Source organism: Lynx canadensis, chromosome D1 (assembly GCF_007474595.2).
Source record: "Lynx canadensis isolate LIC74 chromosome D1, mLynCan4.pri.v2, whole genome shotgun sequence".
Classification (NCBI taxonomy): domain Eukaryota; kingdom Metazoa; phylum Chordata; class Mammalia; order Carnivora; family Felidae; genus Lynx; species Lynx canadensis.
Genome location: NC_044312.2, coordinates 86,265,245 through 86,285,917, shown reverse-complemented (window position 1 = coordinate 86,285,917; position 20,673 = coordinate 86,265,245). Strand labels below are relative to the sequence as shown.

General features: G+C 41.4%; 1 protein-coding gene across 1 annotated transcript in view; it reads right to left on the bottom strand.

The window, feature by feature from the left end:
* Positions 1 to 5,241: 5,241 nt before the first annotated feature.
* The window catches only part of ELP4 (elongator acetyltransferase complex subunit 4), a 249,704-nt gene continuing 234,272 nt past the window's right edge, over positions 5,242 to 20,673 (bottom strand). Inside the window, exon 10 of the mRNA XM_030331401.2 lies at positions 5,242 to 5,645. Coding sequence (XP_030187261.1) covers positions 5,514 to 5,645 — 132 coding nt within the window. The 3' untranslated portion in view covers positions 5,242 to 5,513. The remainder of the gene's footprint in view (positions 5,646 to 20,673) is intronic.

The following is a 20,673-nucleotide window of genomic DNA, read 5'->3' as shown; positions in this document are numbered from 1 at the left end:
TGTAAAAACCATGCCAAAGCCTTTGTATTTCCTTTATTATACTATTTTCTTTTTAACCTTATAGTGTGGTGTTACAAATTTTGTTTCCATGTTAGATAATCATTCTAAACAAACGGTTACCTTCATACATACTCTATTTTATATCCTGATAGTTCTTAAAGAAATAGTTCTTACCGCTTCATTAATTACAAATGTGTTCGGAAAAAAAAAAAAAACCCACTTAAAGCCGTGTGTAGATCTGTGCCCATTTGTACCCACAACGCACATATATAAAAATGGTCACATTCCCCGGTTAGCCATTTAATGCAAAAACTCAAAGTCTAGAAATAATCTAAAAATGCAACAAGCTATTAACTGGGAATTGTCTTTTGAATTAGGGCTGGCATTTTCAATCTGGGCAGATTTCCATTGTCAGCCTGTTTCAACAGCGATTTCACTGAAGTATATTCAAAAGTAGATTTCTTATACAAGACTCTCTGAAAGCTGTTGCCTTTCTCAAATAGGCCCTCTCCCTTCCCTCTCCCTCCCCTTTGCACAAGAGGCATCATTTCCCATTGAACCACTACAGCTGTTCCCATTTGAATCTCGCTTTCTGTGCGGTTGTGGATGGTTGGAGGGTGGAGGGGGGATGTTGCATGTCAAGGAATAATGAGCACAGACACATCAACAGACAACAACAAAGCGGACTGTGACTGGCCGATCGGAGCTAAAGGCCTTCAGTCATTGGCAGCTTAAGCCAAACATTCCCAAATCTATGAAGCGGGGCCTATTGTTGGTCAGTTGTTATTTGCAATGAAGCACAGATCTGATCATGTTTAAAGTGGCGGCACGCAGGGCAGGAGTGCTTGAGCCCAAGCAAAGGATGGAAAAAAAAATAAGCCTTTGTTGGGTGAAAAAGGCCTGTCTGAGACTTTTATTTCTGTCTGTTCTGTGCAACATATAAGTCAATATAGATAAGTTTTCTGCAAAGTTCAGTCAAAGGCTGGGGGTTCTGGCGGTCTAGAAGAAATGCTTGCACAGGCAGAAACCTCTGGGGACAAAGACACATTTCCACTGAATTGTACTCTGCTCTTTTGTTTTGTTTTGTTTTTAATCCCCAAAGGCAAGTGATCAGAAATACAGAAATTAATTGGAGGCTTTAAAAAACAGCCTTCTCTTTCCACGTCTCCTATTTTCTGGTTAAGGAGTTATTTGTGAACAGATCATTGTGATTCATCTCTGTGGCATGCTATATATTAATCATTTTATTCCACCAGAGTTACTGCACATTTAGAGACACCTTCCGAGGTTGAGTGCAGTTTTTTTACGTGCGCATTTAGTTTTCGTCAACGTCAACCTTCGTGCACGCTCGCACACTTCTGCAGTGGCGCGTGCACGCATGCGCACTGTTGGTACAGTTGCCCGCGCAGATATTTCTACCTCCTGACATTTTGCAGCCTGTATTCCCTGAGGGACATGTACCCAGGGAACTGTCAAGAGAAGGGCCGTGTGGTGTGTGCTGCAGCTGCTGGCTGGCTCACTCTTTCCCCGCAAGGAGGGGCGGTTTCCAACTGGCTATGATTTGGGTCAGGGTCGGGCAGCCAGTCCTGGCCCAAGGCTCCGCTGTGTGGAGAGCACGGACTTGGGAGAACTGGGTGTGGCACTGGGGGCACAGGAGCTGGGAACGCGAGAAGGGGAGCCGAGGGTCTGTGTGTGTGCGCTCGGGCACGTACACCTGTCCTCTGAGGGTCAGGACTGCCAGGGCGCAGTGGCGCAGCCTGGTTTAGTCTGAAGCATGGCTGCCCGGCTGCAGAAGCTCACTGGTCCAGCAGGACAGAGCGGCTGCCTTGCCTCCTGCCCTCGCCCTAGGGAGATGAGCTGTCCTTCTGAATGGAGCTCTGGGCCCTCTCCCGGGGCCAGCACGGCAGGCGCTGTGTGGAAGCGGTGCCCTCGTTGTGGAAATAATTTATTTTTATTTATTTACTGATAGGCATATTTATATATTTATCCATGGGAACGCTGCAGGGATGCTTCGATGCCATCTTCCAGGATGGTGGCCATCTATCTGTCTGGGATGTCCTCAGTAGAATCACAAGACTAATGGCGTATGTTTTTCTCCAAACTTGACTGACTTAGACCAAGTGAACAGAATTAGAGCTGAGTGAATGCGAAACATCCAAATTACTCTGAATGAAAAACTGCTTTTTACTACAGTGGATTTCCAGAATATTCTCCCCCCAAAGCTGGGCTTCCTAACTCTTAACTGGTAAGCAACTGGCTTCTTGCTGTGGCTTACACAATCATTTCTCCCTACCCTTTTTCCCCAATGAGAATTAGGTTTCCGAAAATTCACTCAGACAGTATTAAGCTCTAGCTTTGTTCTGTTAATTTTTTGCTATATAGGGTGGGGTCTGTATTCTTCTGCTTCTGTCTTTTTGCTCTGGGCCTTAATGTTAACAAGATTTACAAAAAAAGGCTTTTCTTCTATGACGTTTGGCTCAAGAAGGCCAAACACAAATTCTTCCCTTTTCTGTTTCTCAAGATTAAACCTCAAATGTGGTATTTTTTGTTTCCTTGTTTTCGTTTTTTGCCTGGTCCTGAATGATTTCACTTGCTCATTTTTAAACTTCCAAATGTAAGTACTTAGGGTATTTAAGTTCGGTGGTGTTGGTGACTATGTTTGGAAAGCATTAACAGGATGTTTTAGAACTGGCATTCATAATGGGCTCTAAACAAATGAATAGCCACCCCCCCCCTTCCCTTTTGTATGTGTATGTGTATGTCTGATTCTTTACAATTAAAAGACAGGGAATTGATTGCAGAGTGTTGCTTCCTTTTGAAGTGGTGGGTTTTTAAAAAAAAAAAAAATTTTTTTTTCTGTCTAGTGTTAGTATTTGCAGACCCCAGAGGTAGAGAGAAAAAAGCAAATGGAAGAGAGGGAGAGAAAAGGGGTAACTGATGGCTACCAAGAAGAAATTCAGAAGGTCTTAGAACCTCAGCACCTGAGAACAGGGTGAAGCAAAGTATTTACCTCACGTTAAAGAAAGGCAAATCTAGTGTAAGGAATGAATACCATATAGGGTTATGAAGTTTTAGAAACATTTAAAAGATATGAGGACACTTCAAATACTGTGTTTGGCATGGTTACTGAAATATTTATATCTTTGAGACAAGTTGATAACTGAAAAAAAAATGGAGTTCATAATGTATCAAAACGGCCTATATACCTACTATGGCATTACTGAAGACCAGTATTTTTATGTAGTAAGTTATCAGCATATGGATAGTTGATAATGTTTTCAGAAGAAAGGAAAACACGTTTAGAGTGGGTTTTTACTAAGGGAAAACAAAAATATACATCCCTCTGTAGCTTATTTTTACAACGCCTGCCTAGTGAGTGAGAACAACAAAGCACTTGGATCTGAATTTTGGAAAGCCCAGCTACTATTATTGTTCAACATGCACTTTTACAGAGTTTGAGAAGTTTTTTTTATGTTTAAGACAAGGGTTCAAATACGCACATTCAATTTTTATGGTGTTTGTCTATTTGCATAGCATATACTAACTAGTAATTGGGTGTTCATTTTATAGACATGGTAGCCAGGGTAGTAAATCAATGACCTCTCAAGTATTTTGAACAAGCGATTTACATATCTGATGACCTCACGTTTCCTTGTCAGAGTCACATGTTATATAACTGTTCCATTGTGTGTTTGTACAAAGTGAATCCCAAGATGGTAAGAAAAGGGTTAGAGTTATTACAATAATAACCCAACTAAAATATCCACTTGAATTTATTCAGATTGTTCATAATGCTCTCAAGGGACATAGCGACGCTTTTGTGGAGTACCTACACATTATTTATTATCTATGGACTAAATTGATTTTTTGAAGTTGCTTTAAAATTTAAAAGCACTTCTGCTTAATATAAAAGCCCTTTAATTTTAACTGACAGATCAATTCTGAAACTTTATTTTGAAAAGAAAATGGGGAAGAATTTGTGTCTTTCGAATTAAAAGAAGTGAAAAAAATAAACCAGACATTCTAAAAAAAATAGAAGAAACCCGATTTTTAGTACTAATAAAATAGCGGGTGACAAAATAGTTGTCTTTTTGATTTTGATCACAAAAAATAAACTGGTAGTGACAGGATATGATGGAGAGATTTGACATCCTGGCAAATCACTGTCATTGATTCAATTATTCTAATTCTGAATAAAACCTGTATACAGTATGTGTTTATGCTACAGTGGGTTTTTTTTCTAAGTGACTGACATTCATCATATTGGTTAGACAGTTTTAAAAACCTAGTCTTTGTTTTCTACAGTGTTGTCAAGAGCAAATAAAGTATAATTTGTGGTGTATTACAAGCAAACTGCTTAAAAATGCTAGTTATAATTGCTTCAAAATTTATTCTAACATATCTGAAGATGTATTTTGGAAATTCGGTTTCTCCTAATGGATGTTGAACAGCTTTTTATAAATCGAGATTCTTTACTTAAATGCAAGTTACTTTTCAACCTTCACTTTTTGTCTATGTGTCAAAAGCTTTGAGAATATGGAACTATGATTCAAAAACCTACTGTTTTATATGGAAACTATTTCGATATGCTATATACTCCAAAATGCACATTTATGTGGTTATAAATGTACATTCCCAACCAATGCCCATAACTCACAAAGGGCTTACCTGATGCAATGGAAATCTGAGTTAGTTTTACTTTTCTGCTTTGTCTCAGACCTGCGTTCTGTGAAAATCTCTCGCCAGGCTTCAATACATGCTTTCCCCTAGCATTAATGTCGCCGTCAGTTTGAATTTCAATCCTGAATTATGTCTGTTGACGTAATTTCATAGTGCTGACTTCAATTGTTTAGGATTACTAAACAGAAGACCGTCAACTTCTTCTTCCATGCTTTCTGTCACTCAAGTTCTTTATTTATTAACCACTATGGCAGACTGCTTGTCTTTAATGGAATCTTAATCCCGAAATATTATTTTGCCTTCATCAGTTTAATAACAGGATGCATAAATGCAAAATCATTTTATAATAGTCTTCATATGTTAGCAAATGAATTTTTCATTTTGAAAAAAAAAAAAACTTTAGCATTTTTGGGGGCATGTGACTTTTTCAGAAATAAAGAGAAAATGTTTTTCATATGCAATTACGAAGCTCATACTGTTTTACAGGCTACCCGCCGTCATATGCACTTCACCATGAACTAAGTGCCTTAATACACGTATACTAATGACACTGTGAGGCACTTTGAGTTTTTGACGTTTTATTTAAAAACAAGGTCATTTGTTTTCTGTAGATAGGGCATAAAACAAAATTTTCAAATGAAAGCATTTTTGCTCTACTCTTTCTGTAGAAAAGGTTGGTTAAGGAAAATGAAGAACGGTGGCCTCATTTTGCAATCCTAACTGTTTTCCAAAGATTGGAGGGTCAACTCGTTAAGAAAAATATTTACATAAGCTATTAGCAGTCATAATGAGAGCGTCATATAATCCTGCGCGCAGCTACTAAGGAGGAGTCACTAGAAGTCCAGGTGCTTCTTGCCTCCGGCCATCACGCCACAGCCTGGGCCCAGCAGCTTGGAGGGCTCTGCCAGATCCTGTTTGCTCGAGCGGCTCACTGTGTCTGACAAGTCTGGAGGCAAATGCAGTCGCTATGGCAGAAGATTTCAGGAGAAGAAAAGAAGAAAAAAAAATTAATTTTGCTTTAGCTAGCACACTTCAGAATACAATATTATGCTCTGTTGATCAGCATTTAGTCTTGCATATAAAATTCCTGCTAAAACAATTCTTCAGACTGAATGAAGCCCAAGAGAATCACATTTTATTCCCACTATAGGTTTTACAAATTGTAGCCGTTGCGGAAACTGGACCAGGGATCTTAGGGCAACATTTCCGGAGTCCAAACCTAAACATGTTAAGATGTCTCTTATTTAGGTCCAAATGAAAACATGTAAATGCATACATAAAAGGCATACTTGAAAAATAACACTGTTACAGTAATGGCAGGGTTGGTCTTTGGCTTTGTTTTGTTTTTGCCAAGATTCCAAAATGCTATTTTTTAATTGACTGTAGCTTCAGCTATTATGGATTCCTACAAATGCTTATTTCCCTTTGTCTGTTAAGTTGACCTGATGATTCTATTTCAAGGCTATACTTTCTTTAGGAACTTAAAATTTTCGTAGAAATATTGACACAGTGAAAAAAAAGATACCAATCAAAGGGTCAATATTTTTTATATACTCAGGTAAGTCAGCTATGATATCAATTTCAGGTCTTGGTAAGTTTGTTTCTATGCATGACATCGGTCATGTTTTGAAAAGTATAGTTTAGCTTTGAACAGCTCCCCATCTTAACTATTCTGCAGAGAGATGCTGATTCAAGCAGATGCAGTAACTGACCATAATTACACAAAAGTTACTGTAATTAAGGAGAAATACTCATATATTAAAAGAACTTTTTTGGGGCACCTGGATGGCTCAGTCAGTTAAGCATCCGACTACGGCTCAGGTCATGATCTGGCAGCTGGTGAGTTCGAGCCCTGGGTCGGACTCTGTGTTGACAGCTCAGGGTCTGGAGCCTGCTTTGGATTCTGTGTCTCCCTCTCTCTCTGCTCCTCCCCTGCTCCTGCTCTGTCTGCCTGTCTCTTGAAAATAAGAGAACTTTTTTGGTTTTCAAAAGGATCTCTATCAAATTCTTTTAACTGTTAGTTCCCCAGCCTATTCAATTTTCATAAAAATCCAAGCTCAAGGGAACATATCTGTTGTGTGAGGCACATAGTGAGAGTAGGAGGCTAAAGGTAAGTGAGGTAGGATGGGTCCATCAAGGTCTAACCAAAGCCTTGTGGTGAACTGACCTGGAGACAACCTATCTGAAACCCTTCATTTGGAAAACTCCCTTCAATATGGAAAAAAAAAAAAAAAAAAAAAAAGTAAGATGAAAAAGGTAGAACCATTTTTTTTGGTCAAAATATTATGATCTGTAAGCATATGTTCTGGTTAGTTTCTTTCCTGATAAAAGGCCTGTTTATTGTCATGTAAACACAAGCTGTGTACAGAGGATCAAAATATTTTAAGACATTAAAAAAATTTACAAAATGCTCTTTGATTTCAGTTTGCCTGTACTTATTTTTTAATGCCAATATACCTAGAATGAAAGACACCATGATGGACATATGTTCAACAAAGATGGCAGAAATGTTGAGAAAAGCTGTACTCGCCATATGATGATATCCATATAGTAATATTCATTTGTATCCATAGCACTCAACCTGTCTTATATTAAATAACTAAATGTCTATTTCTTGAATGATTTTTAAAAGCTCAAATAAAGACATACTTTTTTCTTTGTTTTAAACAATTCTTTCATTTATTCACAGCCTGGTTTTTTTCCAGAAAGCATGAAAGGCTCAGGAATCTAAAAGACATGTATGACTCTAAAGTCTGAGGTTATGAATGTCTTTTCAGTGTTAACTCTGTCAGTGTTCGTGTGAAGAAACTGGAGGGAAAGAAACATCTAGTTAAAAAAAATATTTTTTTAATGTTTATTTTTGAGAGAGAGAGAGAGAGAGAGACAGATTGTGAGTGGGGGAGGGGCAGAGAGAGAAGGAGACACAGAATCCCAAGCAGGCTCCAGGCTCTGAGCTGTCAGCACAGAGCCTGACTCAAGGCTTGAACTCATGAACTACGAGATAATGACCTGAGCTGAAGTCAGACGCCTAACCGACTGACCCATCCAGGTGCCCCAAGAGATATCTAATTATATGTCTGAACTTCAATGTTTCAAGATCTATTGCTAAGGAGTAAAGGAAAAATGCCTAGGATATATGCATGATCTGAAGGTTGTCTGCAACTTAAAGAAAATTCACCGTAAAAAAAAAAAAGCGTGTGTGTATACTTTTGGTCGGGACCTCATAAGGATGATGTCAGATGGTGATTAGGCTATTTTGGAAATCAACTGGAGTCAACAAATAGTTAGAATCTACTTGAAGCAAGGTGAACAGAGCTCTTCTACATTACTCATTTCCTTACAATTCCAGGAACACAAGTAAGACAAGCAAGCTGGTAACCATCATAGTGAGAAGCCCAAGACACGTCTACAAGACAGGCAGAGACAAAGCAGAAACCAGGTGGGGGAAGGAGAGCAGAAAAAAGCTTCATGGAGATGGGCTAGGTGCTAAATAATGAATTGGATTCTGACATGTGGAAATGGTGATTTGCTTAACGGTAGAGCTAATACATCTTTAAGATGCATTTGGGTGAAGGGTCATACTGTTCTGATAATCTAAATGAGGAAACTAGTGTAGTGTGTTCAGAACAGCATAATACAATTTATTTCAGGAGCTTACCTATTTGCTAAAAATTTCTCTTCCTCTGCTTCTCTAGGCAATGAACGTGGGCCAGTTGGCTGAAAGCCCTTCATAGCAAGAGTAGCTAAATGTGACGTGTGACATGCTTGGAAATCTTTCAGGTTGAATGGCTTTGAAGAAAAGTCAACTATCATTCGTGTGTAACTTCTGAGTACAAAAAAAATTTGGTTGATATGATGAAATGCTTCTGACCAAATGCTACATTGTGAACGCGAGTTGCATACTTATGTCCTTTGAAAAAGCCCAACGATGGCTCTTGGAAATAGGTGAATGATCTTGCTGGCTCTGGTGATTGTTGCTTGAATGAGCTTCCTATGCACTCTAAATTCCCAACCAGTAGGTTTTGTTTTCTTCCTTTCTGAGCCTCCCCCTGTGCGCCATGTCAGTGCGATGTGAAGCAGGGAGGAAGAAGGAGAGATCAGGTTCCGGCTTGCCAGGTGTGTGAGGGACTTTTCCTTGGAGGCTTCCAAAGCATTTACGCATTTGACATGTAAATGGTCAGATGCCGCTGTACCCCAGATCTGTCTTCTGAAAAAAAATACGCTGTAAAACACTCCTCATCGCATGTGGCCTCCTTTAGAATAAAGCTGCAAGGCCGTGGGGACGTATAAACTTTTAGACCTTGCTGTTTCCTCAGTAATGGTTTAAATAGAAACCAGATTGTTAAAAAAAAAAGAAAAGAAAAAAGAACAAAAACAAAAAACCATACCATTTTCAACGTCGTAAGCCAAATCAAGGTATTTATCTTTCTCGTTTTATACCTGGAGTTCGGAGGCGAGGGCCAAAAACGTATCCTACATCTTGAGTGGAAGCTTTGCCCACCTGATTTTCTTTCCCCAGATTCTGGGAGGAAGGGATTGTGCTGCTAATGCAAGAGCTGCCTATCTGGCTGGGTGCCTGCTTTCCCCCTTGATGCCTTGTCTACAATGATGATTTCTACGGAGGCAAAGGGATTTGAGAAAGACGTGACAGCTCCCAGTATCTCACAGAGGCCTAGGTGATCTGCAGTGATCCCACTGGATTAACGGGTCCCTCTTCTCTGGTGCTACAAGGTGGGAAACAGCGGGGCTGGCAAAATACTCTGGCAGATTAGGGGAGCTCCTGCCAAAAGGCACCCTTAGGCCCGGAGGAAGCCCTGGGTCAGAATGAAGCAGGAGCAGCAGGAGCACTTTGCTCTGCAGCTCAGGGCGGGGGTGGGGGAGGGGAGACCAAACCAGAGCCAGACTTCGAGAATCTTCCCCCACTGCCTACGTCTGTGTCTCTTTGTTGGGCTTAGCCACTGTCCGTATGTTGTTCCTTCTTGAGTCGGCAGCTACACTGGGTCCTTGTAGATGCGCAGGATTGGGTTTCCTGGCTCTGGAGTTTCCCTTCCTAATTCCTTTTCTCTCAGCCTGCCAGACCTGTGCTCAGCACTCACCGTTCTCAGACAGAAGGGGCAAGATAATGAACCTAGATTACACCTGGACTTGAGACAAATCGCAAGTAAATGCCCATTAAAATAAGTTTAATCAATTTATATTTTTCCTATTTTGCCAAGACCAAACCACCAGGCACTGTTTGTTTTCTCTTTGAGGTCGTACATTTTAACCCTTCACAGATGAATACAGATTTGTTTTAATCCTTTTTATATTTCTGACATTTCCTGAAGGGTCACACTTTGTATTACTTAGAGTCACAGAAATCAGTGTGACTATTTCAACAATACTTCCTAAGAGACTTTTCTTTTGTTCTTTAAAGGACAGCCAATTTATTTTATTTTTATTATTTTTTTAATGTTTATTTCTGAGAGAGAGAGACACACACAGAGTGTGAGTGGGGGAGGGGCTGAGAGAGAAGGAGACACAGAATCTGAAGCAGGCTCCATGCTCTGAGCTGTCAGCGCAGAGCCTGATGCAGGGCTCGAACCCACAAACTGTGAGATCATGACCTGAGCTGAAGTTGGATGCTTAGCCGACTGAGCCACCCAGGCGCCCCTAAGATTTTATTTTATTTTATTTTATTTTATTTTATGTATTATTTTTTTAATGTTTATTTATTTTTGACAGAGAGAGACAGAGCATGAGCGGTGGAGGGGCAGAGAGAGAGGGAGACATAGACTTTGAAGCAGGCTCCAGGCTCTGAGCTGTCAGCACAGAGCCCGACGAGGGGCTCGGACTCACAGACCGCAAGATCACGACCTGAGCCGAAGTCAGACGCTCAACCGACTGAACCACCCAGGCGCCCCTAAGATTTTATTTTTAAGTAATCTCTACACTCAGTGTGGGGCTCGAATTTACAGCCCTGAGATCCTGCTATCATAGCCGATTTAAATGAAACCTTGTAAACACCTTAGAACACAGAGGCTCTACCCTGGTCACTTAACAGAGGCAGCCAGTGAAAGTGTGGTATGTCCCTCTGTCACTCACTCTCAGTGTGACCTTGGACGAGTCAGTTCACCCCTGTCTCAGTGTCCTCCTTTATCACAGGGGGATAATTCTCCCCTCATGAGACTGTCGTCAGGATCAAATGAGATGTACAAGTGTTCTCTGAAATATCAAGTACACTAGTATATTCACATTTCTTGCTCCAAAAAAGATGTTGAGATGGCTCATAAAAGTACATATGGCTCAACACGATAAAAACAAGTGCGTTTATTAAGGCAAGGAAACAACTCTACATATGTAATGAACTACACATGATCGTAAGCGACAACAACAGAATATGAGACTTAGCCAGCAGGTCTGGGTCACTGTGCTGGCGTCAGAGCAACGAGAAGACATTGCCCTCTACTGTGGCCCTGTAAAGAAATCAAAAAGGGAACTGAGATCGTCCTGGCTTCTGGAAAGATTGAAAAAGTCTAAACACTTTCCTTCATACTTAGTAAGGCAGTAGTGAAAATGGGGCCTGTCACATGCCCAGCTTCTGGGCCAGTGAAAGCAGGCACAGCTATGCTGCAGAAGCAATTTGGGGTCCATCTTATTTTAAAAATCTATCTTTTGCACATGTCCTCATTGCTGTCAAAATAACTAACAAAGGACATGTCAGAAGATAAAGCTTCTCTACTTGAGTTTTAAAAGCATTTCTCCCTCTTTACATGATGAGGAGAAAAAACAAATTAAACAGACACCCTATCCTATTCCATTCCAGAATCTTGCAAGAGCCGAGTGATGCCCTCACCTGGAGGATGATTTGCTGATTCCTGAAGCCAAGTTCTGTGTTACGAGGCACCGCTCTGAATGGTAGGGGATGGACTAGACTACAGGCCGAGTAGCTGGAGTATAGAGACACTCCCACCCCCTCCAATAAATGGCTTAAAAAAGGTAGAAGTTTATTTTTCTCCCATTTTATAGCACAGAAGTGGGCAATTCTGAGCTGTGAGGACTGGTCTGCCAGCCTCAACAGGCGCTTCTTCCACTTCTGGCTTCAAGGCTGATGTGTTTGCTTTCTCTCAGCTGGTGGGAAGAAGGGGCCAAGAAGGCGCAAGACCTGGAAGTTAACACATCACTTCCACTCATGTCCAGAACTTAGACATGGCTACACCTGGCTGGTGACAAGGGAGGCTGGGAGATGTTGCAAAATGTGTAAAAGTGTGTAACAAACCTATTCCTTGAAAAAAAATTTTTTTTTAAATGTTTATTATTAAGAGACAGAGAGAGACAGAGCATGAGCATGGGAAGGGCAGAGAGAGGGGGAGGGGAGACACAGTATCTGAAGCAGGCTTCAGGCTCCGAGCTGTCAGCACAGAGCCTGATGTGGGGCTCAAACCCACGAACCGCGAGATCATGACCTGAGTCAAAGTCGGACGCTTAACCCACTGAGCCACCCAGGCGCCCCTAACAACCCTATTCCTATGGAAGTTGAAGCAAATGGATATTGGGAGGCAACTATAGGTTGTTACATTGTTACATTGTTACACTTATCCATTAATATTCCATCATTACAATGTAATGTTACATTGCAGTTACTCTGTACCTGGTTAAAATCTTGCCATGTGGAAGATATGTCTGCTTAGTTTTTGGTGAGTTTTGTGTTATTCTCATATATGAATAGGCCAGGGGAAAACAATGCCAGAACTGATTTTTGCTCTTTTTGGATTGGTACGTGTACATTTGGTAGTGGCTGCATATTTCTGGAAAAAAGTCTGCCAAATACGGGTTAGGTTTTAACTTTTAGTTTTTGTTTAAAATGCAATTCATTCAAAGGGTTTAAGATTAAAATTGTTTTATTGAATGTCATAATTATACTATATCCTTTGAATCGAAAACAATTCATTCGGTTCTTCCTGATTGATCTGAAAATTAGACAAAATTTCAGAGCTGGCATATTGCATACTGGCTGCCCATTGAAAAATGCTCAGGTGTGCAATTATTTTGACCGTCAATTATATCTGACAGTATTGTCTTGCCTCCAAACTCACCTCTCTGAAAGCAGATTGTGAAGAACTCACTTGTCTAAACAAAAGTGTGATTTGTGAAAAGGCATGTGTCTGTGGCAGAGATTGCTAGCTTACTCCCAATCTTATTCTCTTCCTTTGCAGCCAGTAAAAGCATCTCTGGGGGTGTGTGTGGGTGGCTCAGTGGGTTAAGGGTCTGACTCTTGGTTTAGGCTCAGGTCACTCATGATCTTATAGTTCATGAGATGGAGCCCCATGAACTAGACCCAGGTGGGGCTCTGCACTGACAGTGCAGAGCCTGCTTGGGATTCTCCCTCCCTCTCTCTCTGCCCGTCCCAGTGTGCACGCGCACGTACTCTTTCTCTCTCCCAAAATAAGTTGTCACATTTCTCAACTTCCCTTGCCGGTAGATGAGGCTGAGTGACTAAGTTCTGGCCACTTATGGTTAAGTTTGGGTTCAGATCTGTGAAAGAGGGGAGGTGCCATTGACTTCCCTTTTCCCTCACCTCGGCGAGAGGGCCACTGTCCTGGGCCCTGATCCACCCTTCCTCATGGGGTAAGGGATCTCAGGGCAAAGAGGATGTGCCCCTTCTTTATAGGACATACTCTGGGTATTCAGAATTCAGAACTCCTTGTCCAACAGGCTACAAAGTCGGCATGGTCTCTTTCCCAGGTTCATGCCCCAAGGGTGGATCATGTTGTCTGTGTGCACACCCTGGGACCACTGTTTGTGTGGTGTGTGGATGGAGTTTGTGTACAGGATGGGTGTCCCCAAGCATTTGCATGTGGCCCTGTGTGTGGGAAGGAGACAGGAAGAGAAAGGAGGTGGGCGGCAGGCCAATTCTCCCCCTGTCTCCAAGTTCTAGAGTAGAACCCATATCATAAATTGAAACTTGGTTTTCCAGGAAGTTGTATTTGTGAAGGAAGGAAGACAATGAATATTTCATGGTTTCTCAGCTTGATAACTTGATATAATAATTATGTGGTCCTACATTCACATTATTGCTCTAGGCTCCACAAATATTAGGGGAAAGCCTACCCACCATCTTCCCACTTGCTGACTTGAGGGTGGGTGCTGAAGCAACAATTCTGGACCATCAACTGGAAGCTATGGTTAGAGGAGGGTAGAGCAAAATGAGAAAATTAGTGTAGGGTTTCCTGACACCATGTGGGCACCCAAAGACCCTGGGTCACTGTCCTGGGCTTTAAAGTGAGACATAAGTGAACCTCTGTATTATTTAAGCCACAGTAGTTTTGGATCTCTGTAACAACAGACTAACTTGTATCCTGTTTATGCAGAATTTGGTACCTGAAAAATGATGTGCTTGAGTTCTGGGATTTAAGTGGCTTAGTGGTTAGAAAGTGGGCGGTGAGGTCAGATTGCAAACTGGGAGGCTGGTGACCCTTGTTATGACTGTGATAACTTGGAAGGCAAAAATTTTACCTCCTGATCAGTGGCTCCAAGGTGAAATGGTGGAGAAATTCAGAAAACTGTTGTGCTAGTTGCTTCTTGCCACATTCAGCAATGTTACTTACAAATAGGAAAGGAACTTAGGCTAGAGATAGAGATTTTGGAAGAAGCGTCAGAAAGGAGCACGCCTCTGTGTGAGGCACTCTGCCTGTACCCCAGAGGCCAAAATGATGAAAGCCTTGGTAATTTGGGGCTCCGAGGATTGAAAAAACAAAAACAAAAACAAAAAACTTTTCTGCCCTACATGCTGAAGCAGGCAACCTTCACAGGAGATGTTGGGTGTTCCTGAGCTTTGGTGAAATACCCTCATTAAGAGACTGGCGACAAAATGGGATCCAGTTCAGAGATGAAAATGAGATGAAGGGTATGGCCTTCCCTCTCGAGCTGATTATTTTAGATGGCATCAAGCTAGTTACTCATAAGGAGAAAGAGAGGGACGTAGGTAGAACAGAAAAGTCAGAAAATAAGACTCAATGGGGTGCCTAGGTGGCTCAGTCGGTTAAGCATCTGACGTCGGCTCAGGTCGTTATCTCGTGGTTTGTGAGTTCGAGCCTCAAGTCAGGCTCTGTGTTGACAGCTCAGAGCCTGGAGCCTGCTTGAGATTCTGTGTCTCCCTCTCTCTCTCTCTGCCCCTTCCCTGCTCATACTGTGTGTAAGTGTGTGTGTGTGTGTGTGTGTCTGAAAAATAAATAAACTTTAAAAGACTCAAGCCTTAGAATGCAACGGTTGTGGTGGACAAGTATCCATTCCAACCTCTTGGTGGAGGCTGCAAAGGTGTGAATTATGCTTCTCCAATTAGAAGCATGGTACTAGATTCAGAAGGTGGAGGAGAAGCAGAAGGAATCTTCCTGCTGCTCTACTGCAATTTGCCAGTACTACTGCAGGGACTTTTTTTTTTTTTTTGCATCAGTATTCTAGTGACTAGTCAACAACTCCATGGGAATTGAGAGGCAGGTGCAGAAGTAGAAGCCAGACCAGTGTTTCAGTGCCCAGTTACTTGCTTCATGGGGGTCAAGGGATCCTTGATGCTGTGGTAGTAAGAACCTACCAGACACAAGATTACTGCCTTGGAGGTGTGCGCTTTCAGTTACCAGCACCCAGTTGGGGTGGCCTCCCAATTCCTCACCTTTCTGACTGAGGAAGCAGCAGCTTCCCTGAAGGCCAGTTTTCTGGCGATGTCCTTCAGCCCTCCCAATTATTTTGCTAGTCCCCCAATTTTCTGGTATAAACTTTTCCTCTGCATAAAATAATTTGATGGGATCTGTTTCCTGTCTCCTGAACCTAGAACTTTGTCTTGACAACTCTTTGGCTGTGATTACTTGCGTGAGGGACTGAAGGGAAGCTATCAGACTGGGAACCTTCTAAAGTCTTGAGGGGATTGTAGTGCCAAAGAAACCACAAACCTGGTCAAAAGTCTGTGATTATTCAACCCCTAGAATAATCTTAGGTCCCCAAACCTGATCTATCAATAAGTGGGCTGTGAGAACTGTGCAGCCCCCCAAAATTATCCTCTCTGATGGTGACTTCATGTAGCCATGAATGTTAATGGACAAGGAATAACTTCCTTAAAGGATACAAAGGATAACAGACAAGGGAGTTCCTTCCAGAGAGCCGAACTGGGGATTATAAATTGGGCTGAAGTCCCCTACTGCCAGGGCAGAGAATTCCTGCAGTTTCCAGCCAGTAGGATTCTCCACTCACCCCCAGAGAGGCAGTAAGTGTGTGGGAAGAAGGCTGTGCATGGATATTTGGGTTCCAGTGGGTTGTGGACTATGACAAAGTCTGATAATTATCCTTCAACATCTACTCTTCCTTTTCCCTTTGGTAGAAGAACTCTTGAATGGGCAGCCATCCGGAATAAAAATTCCATTTCCATGCTTCCCTTTCAGCTAGTTGTGGATCATGTGACCAAGTTTGAAAAGAGCAGAAGTAATGTCCCCATGTCAGGACACTGGAATGGAATTTGAACTCAGGTAGTCTGGCTTCCAACTCCATATTCTTATTCATTACTCTATGTGCCAGAACTCCTTTAAGTACTAGCAATAAAACAGTGAACAGAATGGGCAAGATCCCTGCTTTCAAAGAACTTACAACTTCAGAAAGGGACAGTACATAGACCTTTATATGACTCAAGGAGAGACAGGTAACATATAGGAAAGCAAACAAATGAACAAGATAATTCAGATAGTGACAGGTGCTTTTAAGGAAATAAAACATAGTGATATGATATTGGCTGGGGGGGGTACCACTTTGATTTGGTGATAGGGCTTTTTGGAGAGTACATTTGAGCTAAGATTTTCAATTTGAGAAGGGACCTATGAAGACCTGGAAAAAGAAGTGTCTAGGCCAAGGTAATCAAATGCAAAAGCCTTAAGGCAGGAATAAAGTTGGCATGTTTGCAAGATAGGAAAAAAGTCAGCTTTTCTGGAGCAATCAACAAACAGGGGAGTGGCTATGAGACATTTGGCTTGGTAGGTAGGTATCTGTGGAGGGTTTGTAAGTGACTTGGACTTAATTCTTAGAGCATAGGGTAGCTCTGAATACCAGGGCTATTTCACCCATATCCTTATAAAACCATGCATAGACATTTTCAGTAAAGAATTGTAAACAGATATATTCTATTAAAGATAGCATTTTCTCGGGGCGCCTGGGTGGCTCAGTCAGTTGGGCGGCCGACTTCGGCTCAGGTCATGATCTCACGGTCTGTGGGTTTGAGCCCTGCATCGGGCTCTGTGCTGATGGCTCAGAGCCTGGAGCCTGCTTCCGATTCTGTGTCTCCCTCTCTCTCTGTCCCTTCCCTGCTCATGCTCTGTCTCTCTCTGTCTCAAAAATAAAAACATTAAGAAAAAAAAAAAAGATAGAATTTTCCCAAAGGTGGTATATACTGGCTCTTCTAGATCCTGTATTCTTCTGATTCAGAAGAAATATTCTATCTCCTAAGTGGTCCACAGTATCCCCTACTCCCATTCTCCTCCTGTGGGAAGTGGTGGTTGTCAATGTCGTGCCAAGTCAACAGGAAGATTCTAGTTGGAGTGGTTGGGCCCTGTATGAAATGTTCATGGAGGAGAAACTCTGGCAGTACTGTTTGTGGAGATGGTGTGCTGAGTTTAATCCACTTAAAATGTGAGCCAGAATCTTTTGGACTGTGGTGTAATAAGAATACCACCAAGTGTCAGTCCCAATGTTCCTGAACTTGCGGACATTTAAGATGTGGGGGAGTTATGTTATTTTCCTCTCTTATTTCATATATGGACAGAGAACAGACTGGATTACTCCCGAAGAACTTTGCTTAAAAGGGTTTTACCTTCCAGACAAACTAAAGGCAGTATCTTTCCCTTTTCTTTTTGCTTTCTTTTTTGCTCTTTGGCATATTTTATTCTCATTCATGTTCTAACATGTGTAGGATTGGAAAAAAAAAAAAACAAAAAAAACAACCATCTAGGTAACAGATGGAATAAGGTGGCTTAAACTGTTACCTAAACTTGTACAGTAGAAATACTTGACACATGCCTCCCTCCAGCCCTCATTAGCTTCCTCTTTGGGATAAAGGGATGGGATGGAGAAGTCACACATGCCACTACTGTTCCTGCGATCCCCTGCTTGTGAACCATCACCTCAATGAGACTCTCTGTATCTCCCCAACTGACTTCCTTCCATTCATCTTCCCTTAATTGTGTACAGGGCTTCTCACTCCGGCAGTGTTTTTACTGGTCTCCAACTGCTGCTTACCCCAAGGCTTGTGTGGCTATGGAACACACAATGCAGGCAGGAGCATATAAGCTCCAGAGTGCGTAGAATTTGAATGAAGCTTCAGCAGGGCCAAGCTGAGAGATGCTTGAGACGTAGGGCTCAGACCTACTGCTGCTGTGGCAGTAAATGGAAGAAGACCAGGATCTTCCTGTGCACAGACTGTCATTTTGATAGGCTCTTCAAGCCTGCTTTGTCCAGGAAGCCCCTGTTCTACCCCCTACAAGTGAGGAAACACTTTAGAAGCAGTATTTTAGGTACTACCCCTCAGGTGGCTTAACAGTAGTAAGATATTTTAGGAAATAGCATGTTTTAGAACCAGATGCTGAGCTTGAGGAAAAAAACAAACAAACTTCTTTTAAAAATAAATTCAGACTAATTCTACGAGAATTCCTTTTTATCCCTTTTTTCTTGTAAAGCCTATGGAAACTGTTCTGGAGGTGGCAAAATGTAACATTCCCTTCGTTTTTGTCTACTAGAATTCAAACTAATGTTTGCTCCTTACTATAATCTGAAACCTCTGACTCAGTAAACTGTTAGCAGCTAAATGTGTGTGTAAACTCAAGGTCGATCCCTAAATCCCAGAGATTTTTAGAACTACAGCAGATCCACTATTCAGTGTAGGGACTGGCAGAGGGCTGTCTGATCGTTTATGGAATAGATGAATTCTAAGATGTGAACAAGCCGAAATCAGGGACTTCTGAAATTGGATAATTGCTTAAGGTATCAGAGTAATGCCAAGCCACTAAATAACTTTCAAAGTTGGCAGCTTTTGATGAACACTCCTTTTGGAAATGTGGCAACCATATATATTTTTTTATATGTAAGTACAGCATATGTAAAAAATATATTGATTTCCTTTTGGCTGTCCATGAATGAGTACTGAGAGCATAATGGCCAATGTGTTTGCTTGCATAATGCCCTGCAGTGTATGCAGAACATTGCTCTACCAAGTCCTGAGATGGGGTATGAAGTGCTCGGTGTAAATGGCCACGTAAAACATCCTGACGGCATTAAATCTCCTGACTGCTCTTCAGTTACTTTAAGACCCCCACATTGCAGGGTCTGCTAGTTCCTGGGTATGAAGAAAGAATTTTTAATGGGGCCAAATGTAGGTGTTTACAAGGGGGAATTGTTGTTTTTTATTAGGAGCTGCCTTATGTTCAATAGTTGTATTTACTTTGTCAAGCTAGCCAGAATTAGAAATCCCCATTGCTAGGCAGCCTAGAGCGTCTGCGAAGTATTTCTGGGCATTCAGAACTGAAGCATGTGCTGCCCAAAGGCAGGTTTCATTACAGTGTGTTATTTAGTCCCCGGTTCGTCCCTCCCTACCCCCACACCCCCAGATAGCAGCGCTTCTATAGCAGGAAATCTTGGTTACTTTATGCTGAAACATATTTACATGACTGAAACACGACAATTAACACATTTGTAAAGCTTGAGGGATAGGCACACTTTAATGGTTTTTTGAAGTAGGCTGATTTCCTGGAGCTTTTAATCTTATTTTATTTTGTTCTGCATGCATGAACAAGTTCCTCCCTACTATAGGTGTTTGACAAAGTCTACCTGGTATGAATGTGAATGAAAAGAAAATCATACAAAACTTAACTTTACGTTCTATCTTTGTCAAACCGTCCCTAACTTCTTTCACCAGTTCAGTGTATACTGAGGGCTCTGCTTTTACTTTTGACATGTGTTAGCTTTTATACAAAGGCAGTTGGGAAGTATGCTTTGGGTTTGGCAAAATGAAACGTGTATTTCTCTGTACCAACTGTATAAAACCTTTTCACATTGAAGGAGAAGTATCTGTTACAGTAGTGATTTTCTTCACTTTTCGTGGTCAGATAAAGGCACACTCTCAGAGGTAGTGCACATTTTACTTGCTCCGAACTTAAATGAACACTCAGGTGGTATTAAGTACTATTACTTGATAAGTGCTATTATGTGTGTTTTTGTGTGTTTGTGTGTATGCCTGTTTATACATATACATAAAAATATGTATACACATATACATAAAAATATGACAATGTTATCATGAATATTTTAATAGCTTTTAAGTCTATAGATCAATTACTGAAATCTTGGTAAAATTCAGGAAAAAAAAAAACAAAAAACAACCCTTTCATATCACCGCCCTGTAAAACAAAATGAAAACTTCCACTTTCCCTTTGATTTCTGAAAGCATGCTAACCCTGGAAACCACCCACCCCAACTCTTACTTAAAAGTTTATGGCAAATTTACAAATTACACTAGTTTCAAATAGTCACCCAGTACCTCTATTTCCACCCGCCATAGACCTCCCTCCTCACCAATTTCAAAGGGAGCTCGGTGAACAGACTGGGCAAAGCAAGAGCCCTCTCTCTACATGCCTGAGGGCAGTGATGGGGCAGCACCAGACCGAGCGCTCTAGCTGAGGGATACAGATCAGGGATGAGGACATAACTCCAAAGAGTAACTCTCTGCTGAAGTGACTTCACAGATAAGTAAGCAGAGAATCAATTTACTCTTAGACTCTCTATGAATAAGGGGAAATAAAGTTAAAGGAAATGAAGCAAATAAAGCAAGAAAAAATACTGATGACCAGAAAAGAGCAATATGTTTGTGAGTATATAGATAAATGATTATGCCTACTTTTAGGGATTTCTTTTCTTTGTTTATTTGGCTTAATTAAAATGTATGTTTCTACAGAAATGTTAACAAGAGCTAAGTTTAATTTTCACATG